Genomic DNA, 19,939 nt, shown 5'->3' with positions numbered 1-19,939 from the left:
AATTCCTGAGATACTAAAGACTGTGTGTATGAGAAAGATACAATTATACATTCATTTGTTTTGTCCTTGTATGTTTCCAAGCATAAAGGTTTACAATAGTAGACGAACTAATAGAACCCACAAGGATACATTATTATGAGACACGCGCCTCTGAATTGACAAACCGATACATGTTGGCAAAGACAAGTCGCCACGTTATAACAGCGCACCCGGGCGAACGACCACTCACTTTGTTTGCAGAGAAAACATGTAAGTTAGATCTCTTCCATTCGCAGAATACCGTCCAAATACAGCCGAACATAATGTACTGGTTATATTACTGTATTGTAAATCATAAAAATTACTTTCAAACAATATTGAAGTTCGGGAATATTTTCCACAACACATAGAACTCACCATGTTTCGAATCCTGATGAATATCGTTATTTTTTCTAGTTCCACAGTAAAGATTTGCAAAGAAATCCCTGTCAAACACTGAGGATGAACTTCTTCTGCTCCTATAAATGAATTGTCCCTTTTTCCATTTTCCTCTACTAAAATTATCCAAGCTTTTCCCAATGCAATCTGACTCCATCCAAGACCCTGCCTCCTTCTCAGTCATTGGTGGAGATTCGTGTGCGAAGCCTTAATTGGCTCAAAAGGCCCTCAATCACATTTATAATGCGTTGATAACCAAGTGGGAAGGTGGTATTTACCATATACGACTGGGAGAAATTCACTTAAATTCCCCTCCAATTCCTATCATGCCTGGGCTCCGGTTTGTTCCACATGCTGACCTCTACCACCTTGCTACTTGGTTATGAACGCAGCAGAAGTACACACGCTCCAATGTGTACCACGTGGTCAGTGAGGCGGCTCCCTTGGAACAGCTGAACATTAATCCTTCATTAGCGTAGATGTAGAGAAGCATAACAATCTTATACTTACAAACGGTCTTTCAAATTATGCACTATGATCCACCATTGGTGTAAATTATTTAATGTCCCTATTAGTGTGAAGTATTCCAACTTTACAGTCTCATCATAAACTGACTTTGCCACGTCAAACTTGTTGAAGTACCACACACACACACACACACACACGCACACACACGCACACACACACACACACACACACACACACACACACACACACACACACACACACATTTGTTGATTTCTTCACACATGCCCTATAGGTCTATGGAGAGTTCGCAGTCAACATTGCATTGAAGTCAAAAGTATTTATTCTTGTTTGAATTAATAAACAGTAAACAATTCCCAACAATTTATTAACTCCATGCTGATGTCCATCTAGTATAGACAAAAATGAGATTGTGCCAAGCCTCTCCATAAGCCGAAAATATGTAATACATTAAATGAGGTCATAGACAGTTCCCCTTACATCTGATAAATACCACAAAATAATCCATTATCCATATTGGATCCCTAGAGTTGACTAAAATGAGTGAGCTCCCATCTTTAGGCCGTCATTGTAAATAAGAATTTGTTCTTAACTGACTTGCCTAGTTAAATAAAGGTAAAAAAATAAATAATAATAATCACTGAGTTCATTCCAGAGGCCTGGAGCATTCAGCTAATCCTACAGCTCCATCTCATGGATACATTACACATTGCATTAAATTCATTGTGCACAACTTCATACTTCAAGTGGCTAGTCTCACTGGTCATGCTGAGATTAAAACCCCCTACATTTGATTGACGCATGTCAATCTAATTAGCATAATAAAAACATCCCCATCAAAATCCGTCTGTTTAAGCAAGAGATATTTTTTCTTCTTCCATGGGCTGCGTCTCAATCCACTCCATCCGCCAATGTCGGCTTCTGCATCTGCGGTGGAAGGTGGCAGAGCTACAGCGGTGTTTGTCAGACCAGGAGACATCTCAAAAATCGGTCTTCTTACGAAAACATCTGTAGTGTTTGAAAGGTTTTGGCTAATATGAATGGTTTGGAATAATATGACCCATCTATGGAAAGATGAGACTCTAACGAACGCATTAACTGCTGAGAGAAAGGAAAATAGTCAGTCCTCAGATTTGCATCAGGCAGCCCTAGGTCAGAGAAGGTCAATCACATCTCAAAAGTCAACCACATGACATCTGTGTCTCACAGTTCTGGATTGTGTTTTGAAACTATACATTGTTTCTGTTTTTGTTGTAAACAGCAAAAATATAGTCTGACTTTTTGGGCAACATGTTACATGCTGTATGAGTATCAATTAGTCTGAGCCAAACAGAACAATGGACAGAACAATATACTGTAACTGATTATGTGTCAGGGGGTAGTGTTATTTTGCTATACAACCCCCACAGGTGTCACGGGAGTCGTCTGAAGGTAACCCGATACCGAGCCGAAAAATGAATGGAAGTGAATAGGGCATTTCCACATCGAAGGTATACGGATCATTCCACAAAACATTAGGAACACCTGCTCTCTCCATGACAGACTAGGTGAATCCAGGTGAAAGCTATGATCCCTTATTGATGTCACCTGTTAAATCCACTTCAATCAGTGTAGATGAAAGGGAGGAGACAGCTCAAAGAAGGATTTTTAATCCTTGAGATATTTGAAAAATGGATTGTGTATGTGTGCCATTCAGAATGGGCAAGACAAAAGGGCAAGACAAAAGATTTAAGTGCCTTTGAACAGGGTATGATAGTAGGTGCCAGGCACACCGGTTTGAGTGTCAAGAACTGCAACGCTGATGGGTTTTTCATGCTCAACTGTACCTGTGTGTATCAAGCAGGGGCGCAACTTTGGTTTTAGAAGTGGGGGGGACATACAGTAACTTGGTGGGGGGGGGGGCTTCCCATTTTTGGGGGCATCTAAAGCTAATTTCCTGGCAATTCTAGCCGTCTCTATTTAGAACAACATAAAGTAAGACAAAATGCCCAGTCTTCAAGCTAGGTAAGAGATCATTATTTAACATGTTTAAGTGATTGATAAGATTGAACTAGATCAATGATAATTCAATAATCAATATTGTGTTGCACATTTAACCAATAGCCTAACAAATGAACAACTCTTACAAATAAAGTACACACTTTTGATTGTCTTTATTAAGACATCCTCTATATCAAATTTCAGCCAGACCGAGCCGCCTGCTAGAGATTGATCAAATAGGTATCTCCCCTGACGTGGGCATGTTTTCATTACAGACTCCTTTTGTCGTACTGTATTCTATATAAGGCATCTAGACCTTATGAAAGTTGCACAATATACCCTTAATATTGTAATAAATCAAATCTAGTAATACATAACTTGACATTTCTTCCATCCATTGTGGGAGGATAACCAACCTTCCAATTAATGGCAATGCATTTCTTAGCTGTTATAAATGCTAGGTTACGCAGTTCCTTCTGATAACAGTCTCCAGTATCAACATTTCCAAGCAAACAATTTGTAAGTCGCTCTGGATAAGAGCGTCTGCTAAATGACGTAAATGTAAATGTAAACAAAAACAGGGAGAAGGGAGAATCTGTAGACATGCTGAGATAAAATAACATACTCTTTGCCAGAATTCAGCCAGCCTTCACAATACCATACTATAAGCGAATATGTCCCCTTTTGTGTTTTACAACTCCAACAGATTACATTTCTGTGTGCATGATATTCAGTTTCACTAGCATATAGTACGTTCTATGGATGGTCTTAAACTGCAGTAATTCATGTCTGAGATTATATGAACATGACTGGGCATTCTAACATATCTGTATGCATTCATCGTCATCAATAGCATCTCCCAGGTATTTTTGATTTACATGTTTTGTGTCATCGGGAAACGCCTCTATCAACCCCTTGATACAGTTTGGAAATCAACTTTAGAGGTTTGTCAGACTGTCTTAAAATAGTTTCAATCTTTGAAGGTTTTTGTTTGTCCAGTGTTTGCTGCACTGAGAAGATAAAGTCTGCAAATATTCACCTCAGCTCCATCACAGACTGGTCTTCCCTGGCTGCCTGAACCTGATGAGACCCCTGTCACCATCTGATCCTGCTCAGTTGAGGCATGACAAAAAATTACATTGGTGTACATTTATACAGTACATTATATTATCCATGAATAGTATCAATGGTTCAACAATTGAAATGACCATTATTCCCACATCCCAGACTGTAGCCTACCCGTCAACTCAAGATGGAACTTTGTATCCATTCTCTGATTGTTATAATATACTGCAAAATTCACCTCCGCTCCGTAGACTGGTCTTCCCTGGCTGTCTCACCCTGCAGAGACACCTGTCACCATCTGATCCTGCTAAGACATGATGAGCATAGTGTTGTGTACTGACTGTGCACCATGACAGTGAAGCCTGTATAGCTGTTTATACTGTGTCTGTGTGAAAGGTAGGGAATTAGATAGGGAAACTGACAGATCAATAATGTTACATTGCTATACTGACTAATAGAAACTCAAATTGAGATGAAAAAAAGTCTGAATATCGGTCCTCAATCGTTTGGCCTCTGGTTTCATCATTTAATTTAGGTCTACTGTGATTGAGGTAAAAATAATAGCTCAAGTTAGTGTGCTAGCTAACGTTAGCCAACTTTTGGCTAGCTCAGCTAGCTAACGGTACAATGGTACATAATCAAATTTACTTCTGTTGAAACGGGACAAAACAAAGGCTGCAAAATATTTCCATACACACAACAGATGTTATATACTGATACCTGACAGATACTGTAGCTAGAGGCTAGCTAGAGCTGAACTGGCTGTGGACGGTAGCTACTAGCTAGCTAACTAGCTGCTAGTAGTTCATTCACTTCACCGAGGTAGACGGATTCAGGTTCGATATTCAGCGGATATTCGCCTGTAGTTTTCCCGATGTCCACCAACAGCAGTTAGGGACCATCAACATAGTGACAAATCAAAATTTTCAAATTTCAATAGCTCTAACCATTACTCCTAAAACTTTCAAAACTGGTTCTAGCTAACCCGATGGAATAGATGCACATTGCACACACTTTTTTTTGTAGATTTACATCTCACACTATTTTAAATTATTAAAATTTTGAATTTCAATAGCTTGTTGGTCATGTGACCTACTGACTTCAAACAAGGTTCAGAATGTACACTCAGTGGCCCTACACATTGCACACCCTTTAGTTTGTCCATTTTCATCTCACACGTTTTTACATAAAACATTTTAACTTTCAAATTTCAATAGCTCCTTGGTCTTGTGACCTACTGACTTCAAACAAGGTTCAGAATGTACACTCAGCGGGCCTACACATTGCACACCCTTTCGTTTGTCCATTTTCATCTAACACAAATGAAAGGGGTGAGAGGGGATGATTATTTTCTGTTGCTTCTTCCGACACCCGGTCGATGGTGCCGCTAGATACTGTGAGGAGTATTTGGTTCTCAAGCCTATAATAATTGCACTGGCACTTGATGTCGATTGGGTGTAAAAACCCAGTTAAAGTCCACAGAAGGTTAGTAGCGGCAAATGATGTCCAGTTTTTTAGACAGAAAAGCCTCTGATGATACCACCGGGCACGACTCAAATGGATGTAAATTTGATGATATCTGACCGTAGCATACTTCCCTTCATGGTCGCATTCAAACCACATTCGGGGTGGCTGTGACCCTCTCATGTCAAAGTGAGGAAATTCGATGAAGCAGGGGTAAACAGCGGGGAATAATTAAGAGTCTCTTGAGGTAGCCAAATGCCTCGTCATCTAATTAGCGACGCGCATGAATGGATGAACAAGATTCCCACTGTCCCTACCTACTATCTAGCGAAACTACAGCCAAGGGAACAGGCTTGATGGAATCAGCGGGAAAGAAGACCCTGTTGAGCTTGAGTCTAGTCTGGAACTGTGAAGAGACATGAGAGGTGTAGAATAAGTGGGAGGCATCGGCCGCCGGTGAAATACCACTACTCTTATAATTTTTTTCACTTACCTGGTGAGGCGGGGACCCGCTCAGGGAACAGTGGCAAGTGGGGAGTTTGACTGGGGTGGTACACCTGTCAAACGGTAATGCAGGTGTCCTAAAGCGAGCTTAGGGAGGACAGAAACTTCCTGTGGAGCAGAAGGGCAAAAGATCACTTGATCTTGATTTTCAGTATGAATACAGACCGTGAAAGTGGGGCCTCACGATCCTTCTGAATTTTTGGCTTTTAAGCAGGAGGTCAGAAAAGTTACAATAACTGGCTTGTGGCGGTCAAGCGTTCATAGCGACGTTGCTTTTTGATCTTTCGATGTCGGCTCTTCCTATCATTGTGAAGCAGAATTCACCAAGCGTTGGATTGTTCACCCACTAATAGGGAACATGAGCTGGGTTTGGACCATTGTGAGACAGGTTAGTTTTACCCTACTGATGATGTGTTGTTGAAATAGTAATCCTAATCAGTGCGAGAGGAACCGAAGGTTCAGACATTTGGTGTATGTGCTTGGCTGAGGAGCCAATGGTGCGAAGCTACCATCTGTGGGATTATGACTGAATGCCTCTAGGTCATAATCCCCCCTAAATGTAACGATACCGTAGTGCCGCAGATCTTCGGTTGGCCCGGGATAGCCTGCCTCTTTTGGCAGGTGAGTAGAGCCGTTCGTGACGGGGCTGAGGTGCGGCCGGATGAGTTGCTGCCCCTCGCCTGATGCTCCGCATGTTTGTGGAGAACCTGGTGCTAAATCACTTGTAGACGACCTGATTCTGGGTCAGGGTTTCGTACGTAGCAGAGCAGCTCACTCGCTGCGATCTATCGAGAATTAGCCCTCGACCCAAGCTTTTGTCGGGGACGGAAGGCGTCTTCCTCCACCATCCTCCTTTATTTACGGGTTACCAGGTGCATGGAGAAGGGCCAGAGGCCAGATACAGAGTGTGAGAGAGCCCAGGCAGGCGGGTAGAAGGCATAAGACATTGACATTGGGCTCTGGATAGGTAGTGGTGGTCGCCCATCCTCCAGGCCTGTCCTCTGGTGGGACTGTGAGTCAGGTTGGGACTCTCTGTGGAAGTCAAAAGGTTACCAGGTGTATGAGGAGGCCTACCCCAAGGCGGGGGGCACTCAGAGTCCGAGCAGGAGCGGCCAGACTCAGGGGCTGGGGGCAGCACTCAGGCTGTGGAGGTTGGTTTGGGGACTTAGTCTCTGAGCGGATAAAAGCTGGCGGGTCACCAGGTGCACAGAGCTTGTTTCAGATTACCAGGTGCACAAGGAGGCCAGCACTCAGGCCATGGAGGTTGGAATGGGGACAGTCTGTGAGCAAAAAAAAGTGGGTCACCAGGAGCATAGAGTCTGTTTCGAATTCCTGATAGCGGGACTATAGACATTTTAATAATTCCAGGGAGTAAGCTATAATCTAAGTCAAAAGGAGACGGGTGTTGACCGGGTAGGGAGAGTAGGTGTGGAGGCCTGTAGTTCCAGGGAGTAAGCTATACACTCTCAGGCCCAGGGAGAGGGCAGGCAGGCGGGCAGGGAGTGTAGGCCGAGAGGCCAGGAGTCAGAGGTCACCAGGTCAATGGGGGCCTGCCTGGAGGTCAGGAAGGCCCCAGGGAGAAGGCCCAATGGAATAGTTGTGTGAGTGACACTGTCCTTCAGGGGGAAGAGCAGGCGAATTAATGTAAAATTGTGTGAGATGAAAATGGACAAATAAAAGGGTGTGCAATGTCTAGGCCCACTGAGTGTACATTCTGAACCTTGTTTGAGGTCAGTAGGTCACATAACCAAGGAGCTATTGAAATTAGAAAGTTACAAAAAATGCATGTAAAAACGTGTGAGATGAAAATGGACAAACTAAAGGGTGTGCAATATAGAAGTGTAGTCAGTTGACATTCTGAACCTTGTTTGAGGTCAGTAGGTCACATGACCAAGAAGCTATTGAATTCCAAATGTAAAAAAAGTTTGTAACTAATTCATCTAGGAATTCAAAATGCTGCTCACATTTCCACATGTGTATTAGCTTTGCAAAGCGAATTAATGTCCAAATCATGAAAATAAGACCAAGTGCAATTTTTTGAACATCATGACACTTATTTGGAGTCTGTGGCTCAAGTGGCTTGAAAGCTATTGAGGTTTGAAAGTGCGAATATACATTGAATATCCAACCTGAAACTGACTAACTTGGATTCACTTCAGTCTAGAGGGGATGAAACATTAGCTAATGTAACATGTCAGTTACACTACTAGCTCAGCACTGGGAATATTTATTTTTTCTGCTGTTAAACGGCAGTTACCTTGCCAGCTAGATCAATCAACTAAAGAGCAGCTAGTTTCTGCTCTGCTTGTTTTTACAACTCTGAGAAAAAGTGCAACAGACAGCAGCTGCCTCTGTACATCTCTCCAGTGCTGGTCCTATACACCAGCCTTTCAGAAGCCTTGCCTTAACACAGCCTGCCCGCATGCTCTGTGGTGTCTGTGTCCTAAATCCAGCAGGCTGAAACCGGAAAACAGCCTAACCGACCGCTCTGAGGTGTCCTCATGGTCCTAAAGCACACCAGATGCCATGATTTGTATCACAGTGCAATTACAGAACTGGGGTGGGGGGCAAACACGCAATTTCAGAATGTAAAAGTTGCACCCCTGGTATCAAGAATGGTCCACCACCCAAAAGACATCCAGCCAACTTGACATAACTGTGGGAAGCTTAGGAGTCAACATGGGCCAGCATCCCTGTGGAACGCTTTTGACACCTTGTAGTCCATGCCCAGACAAATTGAGTCTGTTCTGAGGGCAAAAAGGGGTGCTCAATATTAGGAAGGTGTTCCTAATGTTTTGTACACTCAGTGTATCTCTCAGAACAGTGCAAACTGACTCTAACCAGAAGGCTAGCATCCCGGAGTCGCCTCTTCAGTGTTGACGTTGAAACTGGTGTTTTGCGGGTACTATTTAATGAAACTGCCAGTTGAGGACTTGTGAGGCGTCTGTTTCTCAAACTAGACACGCTTATGTACTTGTCCTCTTGCTCAGTTGTGCACTGGGACCTCCCACTCCTCTTTGTATTCTGGTTAGGGCCAGTTTGTGCTGTTCTGTGAAGGGAGTTGTACACAGTGTTGTACAGATCTTCAGTTTCTTGGCAATTTCTCACATGGAATAGCTTTCATTTCTCAGAACAAGAATAGACTGATGAGTTTCAGAAGAAAGGTCTTTGTTTCTGGCCATTTTGCGCCTGTAATCAAGCCCACAAATTCTGATGCTCCAGATACTCAACTAGTCTAAAGAAGGCCAGTTGTATTGCTTCTTTAGTCAGGACAACAGTTTTCAGCTGTGCTAACATAATTGCAAAAGGGTTTTCTAATGATCAATTAGCCTTTTAGAATGATACACTTGGATTAGCTAACACAACATGCCATTGGAACACAGGAGTGACGGTTGCTGATAATGGGCCTCTGTATGCCTATGTAGATATTCCATTCCATTAAAATTCCATCTGCCATTTCCAGCTACAATAGTCATTTACAACATTAACAATGTCTTCACTGTATTTTTGGCAGAGTCCGTAAGGTACAGAACGGCAATCAGGCTCAGGGTCAGGGCAGGCAGGGGTCAGTAATCCAGGGCAGTGTCAAGAGGTACAGAATGGCAGGCAGGCTCAGGGTTAGGGCAGGCAGAATGGTCAAAAACCGGGAAAACTAGAAAACAGGAACTAACGAGAAATAGGAGTACAGAAAAAACACTGGTAGGCTTAACGAGACAAGACGAACTGGCAACAGACAAACAGAAAACACAAGTATAAATGCACAGGGTATAATGGGGAAAATGGGCGACACCTGGAGGGGGGTGGAGACAAGCATAAGACAGGTGAAACAGATCAGGGTGTGACAGTACGCACCTCTAGGGATGCCACCTGGCGTCCTACCCAGGCACATACCTGGTTGACCACAGTGCCGGCGGTGGAATTCAGTGATGAGGGCTGGGTCCAGGATGTTCCTAGCGTGGACCCAGCACCTCTCCTCTGGACCATAACCCTCCCAGTCAACCAGGTACTGGAATCCCCTTCCCCGAGGTTAAACACTCAGGAGATTCCTCACCGTATATGCCGGATGGCCGTTGAGGAGATGGGGGGGAAGGGGTGGGCCTGGAAAGAGGAGACAGAGGGCTGTGAGACAGAGGTTTAATCCTTGATACATGAAATGTGGGATGCATATGGAGGGTGCGGGGCAAAAGAAGCCAAACAGCAGAGGGGCTAAGGATCTTGGAGATGGGGAAAGGGCTGATAAAATGGGGGAAAAGTTTGCGGCGAAACCAGACAAGCTACGGATATGCATGGATCCTTAACACCAACCGGGCTCTGCGACGTTCACATTACATTATTCCCACATTGGAGGATGTTCTTTACAAGCTCCGGAAGGCCAGAGTCATCACGCTCGTGGACGCCAGAGATGCCTTCCTGCAGTGCAAGCTCAATGAGCCCAGCAGCTACTTGACCACCTTTTGGACACCCTGGGGCAGGAAGAGGTGGCTGAGGCACCCATTTGGAGTCTCCATGGCTCCAGAGGTGTTTCAGCGGAAACAGCACAAGCTGTTGGTGGGACTCAGTGGCGTGGAACCCATAGCAGATGACTTCCTCGTAGTGGGCTGTGGGGACAGTTATGAGGAGGCAGAATGTGACCATGACGCCAAGCTGCTGGCCTTGATGGACAGATGCAGACAGGTCAAGCTAAGCATAAAAAAGCTGCAGTTCAAAGTGCCAGAGGTCCGCTTCCATGGGCACATCTTGTCCTCCACCGGATTGAAGTCGGATCCTGAGAAAGTGAAGGCTGTCTTGGAAATGCAGAGTATGCTACTGGCTCTACAAAGCTACATCCTCAAGGTGGTGTATAAGCCAGGGCCGGAGATGTATGTGAGTGACACGCTCAGCAAGGCTACTGCATCAGTCTCACACACACACAGACTCCATGCATGAACAACACGCAGTGTGCAGCTTACAAACAGAGCAAGCGGATGTTGAACATATCAACCAGGCTGACTACCTCAATGTTACGGACCAGCGTACAAATACAAATCAGACAGCACACAGACTGGGACAAGCACCTCCAGGTGTTGAGGTCTGTGATTCTGATGGGCTGTCCTGACTGCAAGGAAGAAACTGCTCTGGCCGTCAGAGAATATTGGCCAGTTAAAGAAGGAGCTCAGTGTTCAAAACAGAGTAATATTCACAGGGCAGAGAGTCGTTATTCCCCGGGCTCTGCACCCTGAGATGTTAGCGCACGTGCACTCAAGTCACATTGGAGGTGAGGCATATTACAGACAAGCACGTGACGCACTGTATTGGCCAGGAATGCAGAATGAAATCAAAGACTATGTCAATAAATGCACAATCTGCAATGAATATCCCATTGAGCAACAGAGAGAGACGATGATGTCCCACGAGCTACCGATGCGCCCCTTGCAGATAGTAAGTCTAGATTTCTTCCAGCACAGTGGCAAAGCCTTTCTTCTGGTAGTCGATTATTACTCATGACTCCTCCCCGACCTCTCAGCAGAGACAATGATCAAACACCGCAAGGCTCAGTTTTCCCACTATGGCCAGCCAGATAGGGTAATCTCAGATAATGGACCCCAATTCTCCTGCTTTGAGTTCCGAAAATTTGCAGCAGAATGGGAATTTGAGCACGTCACCTCATCGCCACGAAACCCAAAAGCTAATGAGAAGGTGGAGTCGGCAGTCAAAATCGCAAAGAACCTCTGTGAGAGGGCAAGGATGCCTGGAAAGCAATCCTGCATTGGCGCAATACCCCAACAAAAGGCATGGATAGCAGCCCGGCCCAGCGCCTCATGGCATGACGCTTAAAAGCAGCTCTGCCAGTAGCCAGCCCTCTCCTGGAGCCCTGTGTGGTGACAGATGTGCTGGTGAAGCTACATCACAGAAGACAGGTCTCCAAGTTCATCTTGGAGATCATCCAAACAACCAGTTGCTGTTCATGCTGTAAAAATGTAAGTGTTAAATTTGTGTTAACGTTTTTAACTCTGTAAAGACTTAAATTAACAAGCTGTGGTGTAAAATAAACCCTGTGTGGGTTTTAATAACCATAGTTGAGTGTGATTGTAAATTTATTTATATATAAAAAAAATCTCTATATATATTTTACTTTATATACATATACAGCTTTGGCTAAAAGTTTTGAGAATGACACAAATATTAATTTTCACAAAGTCTGCTGCCTCAGTGTCTTTAGATATTTTTGTCAGATGTTACTATGGAATACTGAAGTATAACTACAAGCATTTCATAAGTGTCAATGAGTCAATATTTTCAGTGTTGACCCTTCTTTTTCAAGACCTCTGCAATTGGGCCTGGCATGCTGTCAATTAACTTCTGGGCCACATCCTGACTGATGGCAGGCCATTCTTGCATAATCAATGCTTGGAGTTTGGAGCCAGAATTTGTGGGTTTTTGTTTGTCCACCCGCCTCTTGATGATTGACCACAAGTTCTCAATGGGATTAAGGTCTGGGGAGTTTCCTGGCCATGGACCCAAAATATCGATGTTTTGTTCCCTGAGCCACTTAGTTATCACTTTTGCCTTATGGCAAGGTGCTCCATCATGCTGGAAAAGGCATTGTTCGTCACCAAACTGTTCCTGGATGGTTGGGAGAAGTTGCTCTCGGAGGATGTGTTGGTACCATTCTTTATTCATGGCTGTGTTCTTAGGCAAAATTGTGAGTGAGCCCACTCCCTTGGCTGAGAAGCAACCCCACACATCAATGGTCTCAGGATGCTTTACTTTTGGCATGACACAGGACTGATGGTAGCGCTCACCATGTCTTCTCCGGACAAGCTTTTTTCCGGATGCCCCAAACAACCAGAAAGGGGATTCATCAGAGCAAATGACTTTACCCCAGTCCTCAGCAGTCCAATCCCTGTACCTTTGGTAGAATATTAGTCTGTCCCTGATGTTTTTCCTGGAGAGAAGTGGCTTCTTTACTGCCCTTCTTGACACCAGGCCATCCTCCAAAAGTCTTCGCCTCACTGTGCGTGCAGATGCACTCACACCTGCCTGCTGCCATTCCTGAGCAAGCTCTGTACTGGTGGTGCCCCAATCCCTCAGCTGAATCAACTTTAGGAGACGGTCCTGGCGCCAGTACCAAAAAATAAATTAAAAAATGCATGAAATGAAATGTATGCATTCACTACTGTAAGTCGCTCTGGATAAGAGTGTCTGCTAAATGACTAAAATGTAAAATGTAAAAATGCTTGCTGGACTTTCTTGGGCTCCCTGAAGCCTTCTTCACAACAATTGAACCGCTCTCCTTGAAGTTCTTGATGATCCGATAAATGGTTGATTTAGGTGCAATCTTACTGGCAGCAATATCCTTGCCTGTGAAGCCCTTTTTGTGCAAAGCAATGATGACGGCACATGTTTCCTTGCAGGTAACCATGGATGACAGAGGAAGAACAATGATTCCAAGCACCACCCTCCTTTTGAAGCTTCCAGTCTGTTATTCGAACTCAATCAGCATGACAGAGTGATCTCCAGCCTTGTCCTCGTCAACACTCACACCTGTGTTAACGAGAGAATTACTGACATGATGTCAGCTGGTCCTTTTGTGGCAGGGCTGAAATGCAGTGGAAATGTATTTTTGGGATTCAGTTCATTTGCATGGCAAAGAGGGAATTAATTGCAATTCATCTGATCACTCTTCATAACTTTCTGGAGAATAGGCAAATTGCCATCATACAAACTGAGGCAGCAGACTTTGTGAAAATGTATATTTGTGTCATTCGCAAAACTTTTGGCCACGACTGTACACTACCGGTCAAAAGTTTGGACACACCTACTCATTCCAGGATTTTTCTTTATTTTTGCTATTTCCTACATTGAAAACTATGAAATATCACATATGGAATCATGTCGTAACCAAATCCAAATATATATTTTTTGCCTTGATGACAGCTTTGCACACTCTTGGCATTCTCATTGCTAACAATAGCGATGTTGGCATTGTGACGCAGAACATTGGTCTGGGAATAGAATGTTCGGAAGGTGAGTTGGTGCCACGGTGCTAAATAGAACTAATAGGAGCTGGCAGGGTGAAAAAAGCCCTAAAATAAGGCCTGTTTTTTTCGCCATTACTTCAAAACTACGATAACCAGCTCGGAAATATGATAATATCATGGAACTGGGCTCCATGGCGGATGCAATGAACTAGTTTTTGTCCGAAAAAAGCGTTGTTAAAAATGTAATGTGTCCAGCCTACAAGCGGTACACCAACTGGCAAAAGCTAGCCAAGATAATTTACTTCTGAAATGTGACACAACAAAGGCTACAAAACATGTCCATACAAACATCTGCTGTCAGATAGTAATAATGGCCACCGCATATCGCTATCTGACAGATAACTAGAGGCTAGAGCTGATCTAGCTGTGGTAGCTACTAACTAGCGTGGCTTATTCATTCACCTCACCTCAGTTGAGAGGGGATGAAACATTACCTAACATTACTGTACATGTCAGATACAATATTAGCTCAGCACTGCGAATAAACACTCGTTTTTTCTATTAAGTTAAACAGTAGTTACCTTGCCAGCTACATCAGTCAACTTAAGAGTAGCCAGGTCCAGACGGCCTTCCAGAAGCTTTGCCTTGACACAGCCTGTCGGCCCGCTCTGTGGTGTCCATGTGGTCCTAAATCCAGCCGGCTGAACACTCCAAACAGCCTACCCGACCCCTCGGAGGCGTCCGCATGGTCCTAAAGCACACTGTTGTATCACATTGCAATGATAAAACTGGGGGGGACAAAAATGCAACTTCAGAATGTAGGGGGACATGACCCCCCCCCCCCCCGTCTCCAGTGAAAGTTGCGCCCCTTGGAGTAGCAAGTAAAGGTGAACCAATGGGTTACAGTGTTTTTACTGATATCAATTTTGTTTATGAGTTATCAAGTGATTAAAACTAGAAATTCCGTTACCAAAACGGTAACAAAATGTACAAAAAATCGGTAATGGAATTTCTGCAATTGAATTGGCTACAATGGGAAATCATAGTAGTCATAAACTACAGTTGGGTTCACAAGTTTGGACAGTACTGTACAGCACAGTACATCACAGTAGAGTACAGTATAGAAAAGTAGAGTATAGTTCAGTATACAGTAGAGCACACTAAAGTTGAGTACACTATATTGTACTGAACTATACTGTACTCTACTGTACTAAACTGTACTCTACTGAGCTGTACTTTGATGTCCAAACTGGTGAAACATAGATGTCTATGATTGGTTCAGATTTGGTCCTGCCAAGCAAATTTGGTCTTGTTTGGGGGCAGAGTTCATTACAATAAGTGTGTATAATAATACCCAACTATGCAAAGGAGGATATTGCATATTTATACCTTTGTTTACCTATTTAGGATACATCACCATGAAGAGAATGACATTCATATCCGTAATTACATATTTCTGTGTAGTACAGATTAGGGACCCATGATGAAATTCTGTTATTGCAATTCCGTTACCGGGTGTAAATCCACTTCATTTACTGTACTGTAGTTCAATTACCAAAATAGATTTTTTTAAAGTCAGTGTGTCATGTCATCGCTGACACCCCATTAATTCTGCAGACGTCGTTGACTCTTAATTCGGAGCAGAGAATTACAATTGTTTTGGGGAAATGTGGACAGATAAAAAACTGAGGGAGATTATTCCGAAATTCTGCTACCAAACTTTGCATCTGCACAGTTCTTAAAGTAAATGTGTTTTTGTAAAATAAATGGTGCTCTCTCTCTCTCTCTATCTCTCTTGCTCTCTCTCTCTCGCTCTCTCCGAGCTGAGGATTGTACTTCTAGGAAATAGATATAGAGGGAAGAGTTCAGAAGGAAAGACAATCCTGAGCAGTAAGGAGTTTGACCTGATGACGGCTTAAATTTACATTCTGTGTATAATAAACACCTTATATAGAGTGAAAATCTCCTCTCTCTCTCTCTCTCTCTCTCTCTCTCTCAGAGCTGAGGATTTTTCTGCTAGGAAGTAGAAATGCTGGGAAGAGTTCAGCAGGAAACACCATCCTGGGCAGTGAGGAGTTTGACCTGACAACAACGACTACTCAGTGTGTGAAGAGACAGGGAGAAATAGCAGGGAGGCAGGTCACTGTGGTCAACACTCCAGGCTGGTGGAAGAATTTCCCTGTAGAGAAGATTCCTGAGCTGGTTAAACAGGACATTGTCCTCAGTGTGTCTCTGTGTCCTCCAGGACCCCACACTCTCCTCCTGGTCATACGGGGGATCTTTCATTCACTGAGAAACACAGAAGATCAGTAGAGGAACACCTGGAGCTTCTCAGTGAGACAGTCTGGAGTCACACTATAGTGCTGTTCACCTCTAGAGCCCAGCTGGGAGACACAACCATTGAGCAGCACATTGAGATGAGTTCGAGCCATTAACCTGGGTACCGGCGGCAGGGGTGCACCAGAGTCCTGAGACCGCGCATGTGGAGTTAGCGTGGATAGCGACAACATACAAATTTCTCTCATGCTGGTGTGCTGGTGGGAGAAATGGACCAGACAGAATGGTGATAGCGGCTCAGGTGAGAGACTCAGGAAAAACTGATGTATCTATTTGGAAATCGGGACATTATCAAGGGCCATCAAATGTGACAGGCAAGAGTTACATGTGCCTTTGGGAAGATGAACTGTAACGCTATCTGAAGAAGACACGCTAGAATGATAAGTGCCGGGAGAAGAAGGAGAGGGGGTCTACACACTGCGAACAATTTAGACTAGTATGCATTGAGATACCGATCTTTCATTACCAGGCCTCTCGCGACAGGAAAACAGGGACAAAGGGGGGCTGTAATGAGAAGAGTTATTAACGGCAATAAAAGTTTCAGTTTATAAATGTACATTCTAACAGTGATTATGTGTGCTAGGTTGAGAAGACTCAAAGTAAAGCACTAAGGACTATCATTCTAAATTTGGCTTGGATAATTTATGAAATGTTTTAGTTATGATTTGGATACAGCGAGAGAGAGTTGCTCTCAAACGTTGAGCAGTGGGGGGGCACTGCTGAAATGTATAGGCCTAGGGAGGCTCTAGAAACCTTATTTTTAAGTGTTCTCCGACAGGGAGGTTATTAGAGAACTCACTGCATGATAGTTTGGGTCAACGATGAAGTTTTTTTGTTTTCTTTTGTCTTACCATGTCATCATAATTTTAACGTTGAATCGCATCAATACATATAGATTGCTGGATGATAAAGACCAGCATCACATGGCCATAGAACGTAACGGATGGAGGGTTCTGTCCCCAGTCGTAGTAGCATCAAGGGTGGTGTGAATTATTATTATTACTTTCTCTCTTTCCTTTTTAAGTCAATATGTTTTTAGGTTTCGTGGAACATAAGAGTGATCCTTGTTCCAGAGGAGGGACTGATGTATATTGACTGATTGATTTAGAAACATACTAAAATATTCCTAACTGTAGAAGTGCATTAGGAGTAGTGACTATTGTGTTGTGGGTTAGATGGAATGATATATGCGCAAATGTATCTGTAGCAGGAGGCGAGGTACACGAGGCCAGTGTTTGATACAGAATGTTTTTCATCAGACTGTTAAGTGGGATGGAATGGGACTGGGGTGATAGAATGGTATCATCCCCAGAGACTATATATATTGTTACAGGAGATAACTCGTAGGAGAGGGAGGACAGTTAACTATGCACAATATAGGGACTATTACACAGACCCAGATCATGGTGAGAGTAGCAGAGATCGTATTGACATTTCAGACACTATTGTCAACTTTCAAGAGACCTGTGAGGTTGTTAGGTTGGATATTATTCCAACGTCATTAATCTCTTTCCCGATTTCAGCCGGCGAACACTTGACAGATTACATGCAGTAGTTATTCTCACGGCAGTCGCTGTAGGGACCGTAATTGAAGGAGGCTGTAGTCACGGGCCATGTTAGTTGTAGCAGGGGTTACTTTAGTGGCATTGTTGGGATATCAGTTTATGAAGACTCGTGCCACATGGCTTGGTAGCTGGTAACTGGGAGACCAATGGGAATACTGGGGGCTGTTATTCATGTCACACATTAGTGATCTGGGCTAAGGGGAGAGTCTGTGTTTTCAGGAAATGACCCATGCGTTGCAATGTGTATATTCCCAGGTGGAAGCGGCACATGAGGAGCAGGAGATAACCGAGGGCACGGGATGAATTCTGGAGATTGAGTGTACATCAAGATACACCAGGCGGGGGTGTTGGGACAGCGTTGGTCTGGTACATACACAGTACTCCTTACAGCACCTGCAGCGGTAAAGATCGTCATGTCTCTCCTCAGTGGGTTCACACTTCTCACAGTCCAGCTGCATAATGGGTGAGCTTGAAGACGCCATGACAGAGGAAGCAGAGCTAAAGAGAGAAAGCCTAGATTCCACTGTAGACATGTAGATGGGTTGGGTCTGGTTGCCACTTTAGACGCCACTTTAAACATCATAGTTGGGGTGGGTTAGCTGCTTTATTGGTTAATACATCATATGGAAGAGGATAGATGTTGGGGTAACTGTACTCTAAACAACATTTTGGAGGCATTCATGTGAAAGTCTATACAGTGCTGAGTTACCTCGAGGATGTAGCGTTTATTAGGGATACGCGCTTGACTATCAGGTGACGCGCCTATCAGGTGGCAATGGAGGAGATGGGGAACAAAGTGAAAATGACATGGCTTGGGAACACCTCTCGGAACCTGTGGCCGGAAAGGGGAAGACTGGGCGAAAGCATGAGGAGGCTTTTTAGGGCTTTCATTTTTGTTGAATCCATCAGAAAAGTATCCTGGAGGCATAGAGTCAGGTGAAGAGAGAGAGGGAATTGTCATACATTGGGTTGTCATGCATATATACGTGTGCATATCTAAACATGTTATTAATGCTGTTATGTCTTGTGTCTTGTGCTATCACTCTCTTAGGAACCAGAAGGAGAAAGTTGAAATGGAAGAAGTCAACAGCTCCATTGGACACGTTATTATCAGTGTTCTATGAGGAATGGAAATGAGAGTGTGCTTGGTGTGATCATAGAACAGAGGCCATCAGTCTCTGAGTTTGTGAACCTCACGGAGAATGTTAATTATGTTTATTTTTGTTCATGTCCTATTATCATTGTTTGTCCATTTATAAGAAATTTCCAAGTGTATGTAATGTTGAACAATATGATATCAGATGTTCAAAAAGGGTGGACCTGATAGGTTTGCTTTCTGAGCTGTAACTATTATTAATCCTTAGTTATAAAAGAGACATGAGGGGTGCCATAATGACGCTTGGGAGGGGCTGAGTGCAGGGAAAACGGTCACCTTTGGCAGTTCTGATAAGGGGAGAAACTGTTTAAGGCCAATATCACTTAGCTCCCTGCCTAGTAATAATGATGCAATGTTTAGGGATAAGGAGTATACTACCACAGGTGAAACCATGTCTTTGTCTAATGCAGCTGTATTGACCCTCTGGGAAGAATAAACTTGGTTTAAGCTTTCATAGTTTCTGATGAGTTTTTAATCTAAAAATTAGAACCTAACACCTCAATCAAATATGTATAGTTATGAACAAGTTTTGACATCAGATGAATTGCATAACATGTCGTATATTCAAACTCTCAATTTGATCATACAGGTGTGTCTTCAAAATGGAAACCAATGCAATGAAGGAGAGGAGTTGAGGAGAAGACAGTAGAGGAAGACATGATGTAACATAATTGCTGCATTCATTTCTGTTACAGGTTTAACCAGAATAATACTCACTTTCTGGAGGAAGACACTGATTGCTCCCTGTTCTCCTTATTGCTGCTGATACTGCCCTCCACCTCTTCTTGACATTTGAGAACCTGTCCTTTGAATTTGGCTGAAACACTTTTGTGCCACAGAAACCTGCATTTTGCTACAACTATGCAGGTTAGTGTGTTGCATCACTGTAGCTGGTGTGTACTGCATGCTGCAATGTTGAATAATCCAAATGCCCTAAACAGAGACTGACAGAAACTCACCCATTAGTAATCTCAGGGTCTCTCTCTGTTCTTGCACCTTCATCA

General features: G+C 43.6%; 1 protein-coding gene and 1 pseudogene across 2 annotated transcripts in view; one reads left to right on the top strand and one right to left on the bottom strand.

Annotated features, from left to right (window-relative positions):
• The window catches only part of LOC106574446 (Rho guanine nucleotide exchange factor (GEF) 10), a 106,497-nt gene extending 105,908 nt beyond the window's left edge, over window positions 1–589 (bottom strand). For both annotated transcript variants that reach the window (XM_014150370.3, XM_014150449.3), the window contains exon 1: window positions 397–589. In XM_014150370.3, the coding sequence (XP_014005845.3) occupies window positions 397–574 (178 nt within the window). In that variant the 5' untranslated portion in view covers window positions 575–589. The remainder of the gene's footprint in view (window positions 1–396) is intronic.
• A 5,182-nt stretch (window positions 590–5,771) lies between these two features.
• LOC145858785 (uncharacterized) lies at window positions 5,772–6,733 on the top strand (annotated as a pseudogene).
• The last annotated feature ends 13,206 nt before the right edge of the window (window positions 6,734–19,939 follow it).

Source organism: Salmo salar, chromosome 01 (genome assembly GCF_965601325.2).
Source record: "Salmo salar chromosome 01, fSalSal1, whole genome shotgun sequence".
NCBI lineage: Eukaryota > Metazoa > Chordata > Actinopteri > Salmoniformes > Salmonidae > Salmo > Salmo salar.
This window is presented reverse-complemented; position numbering and strand designations above follow the sequence as displayed.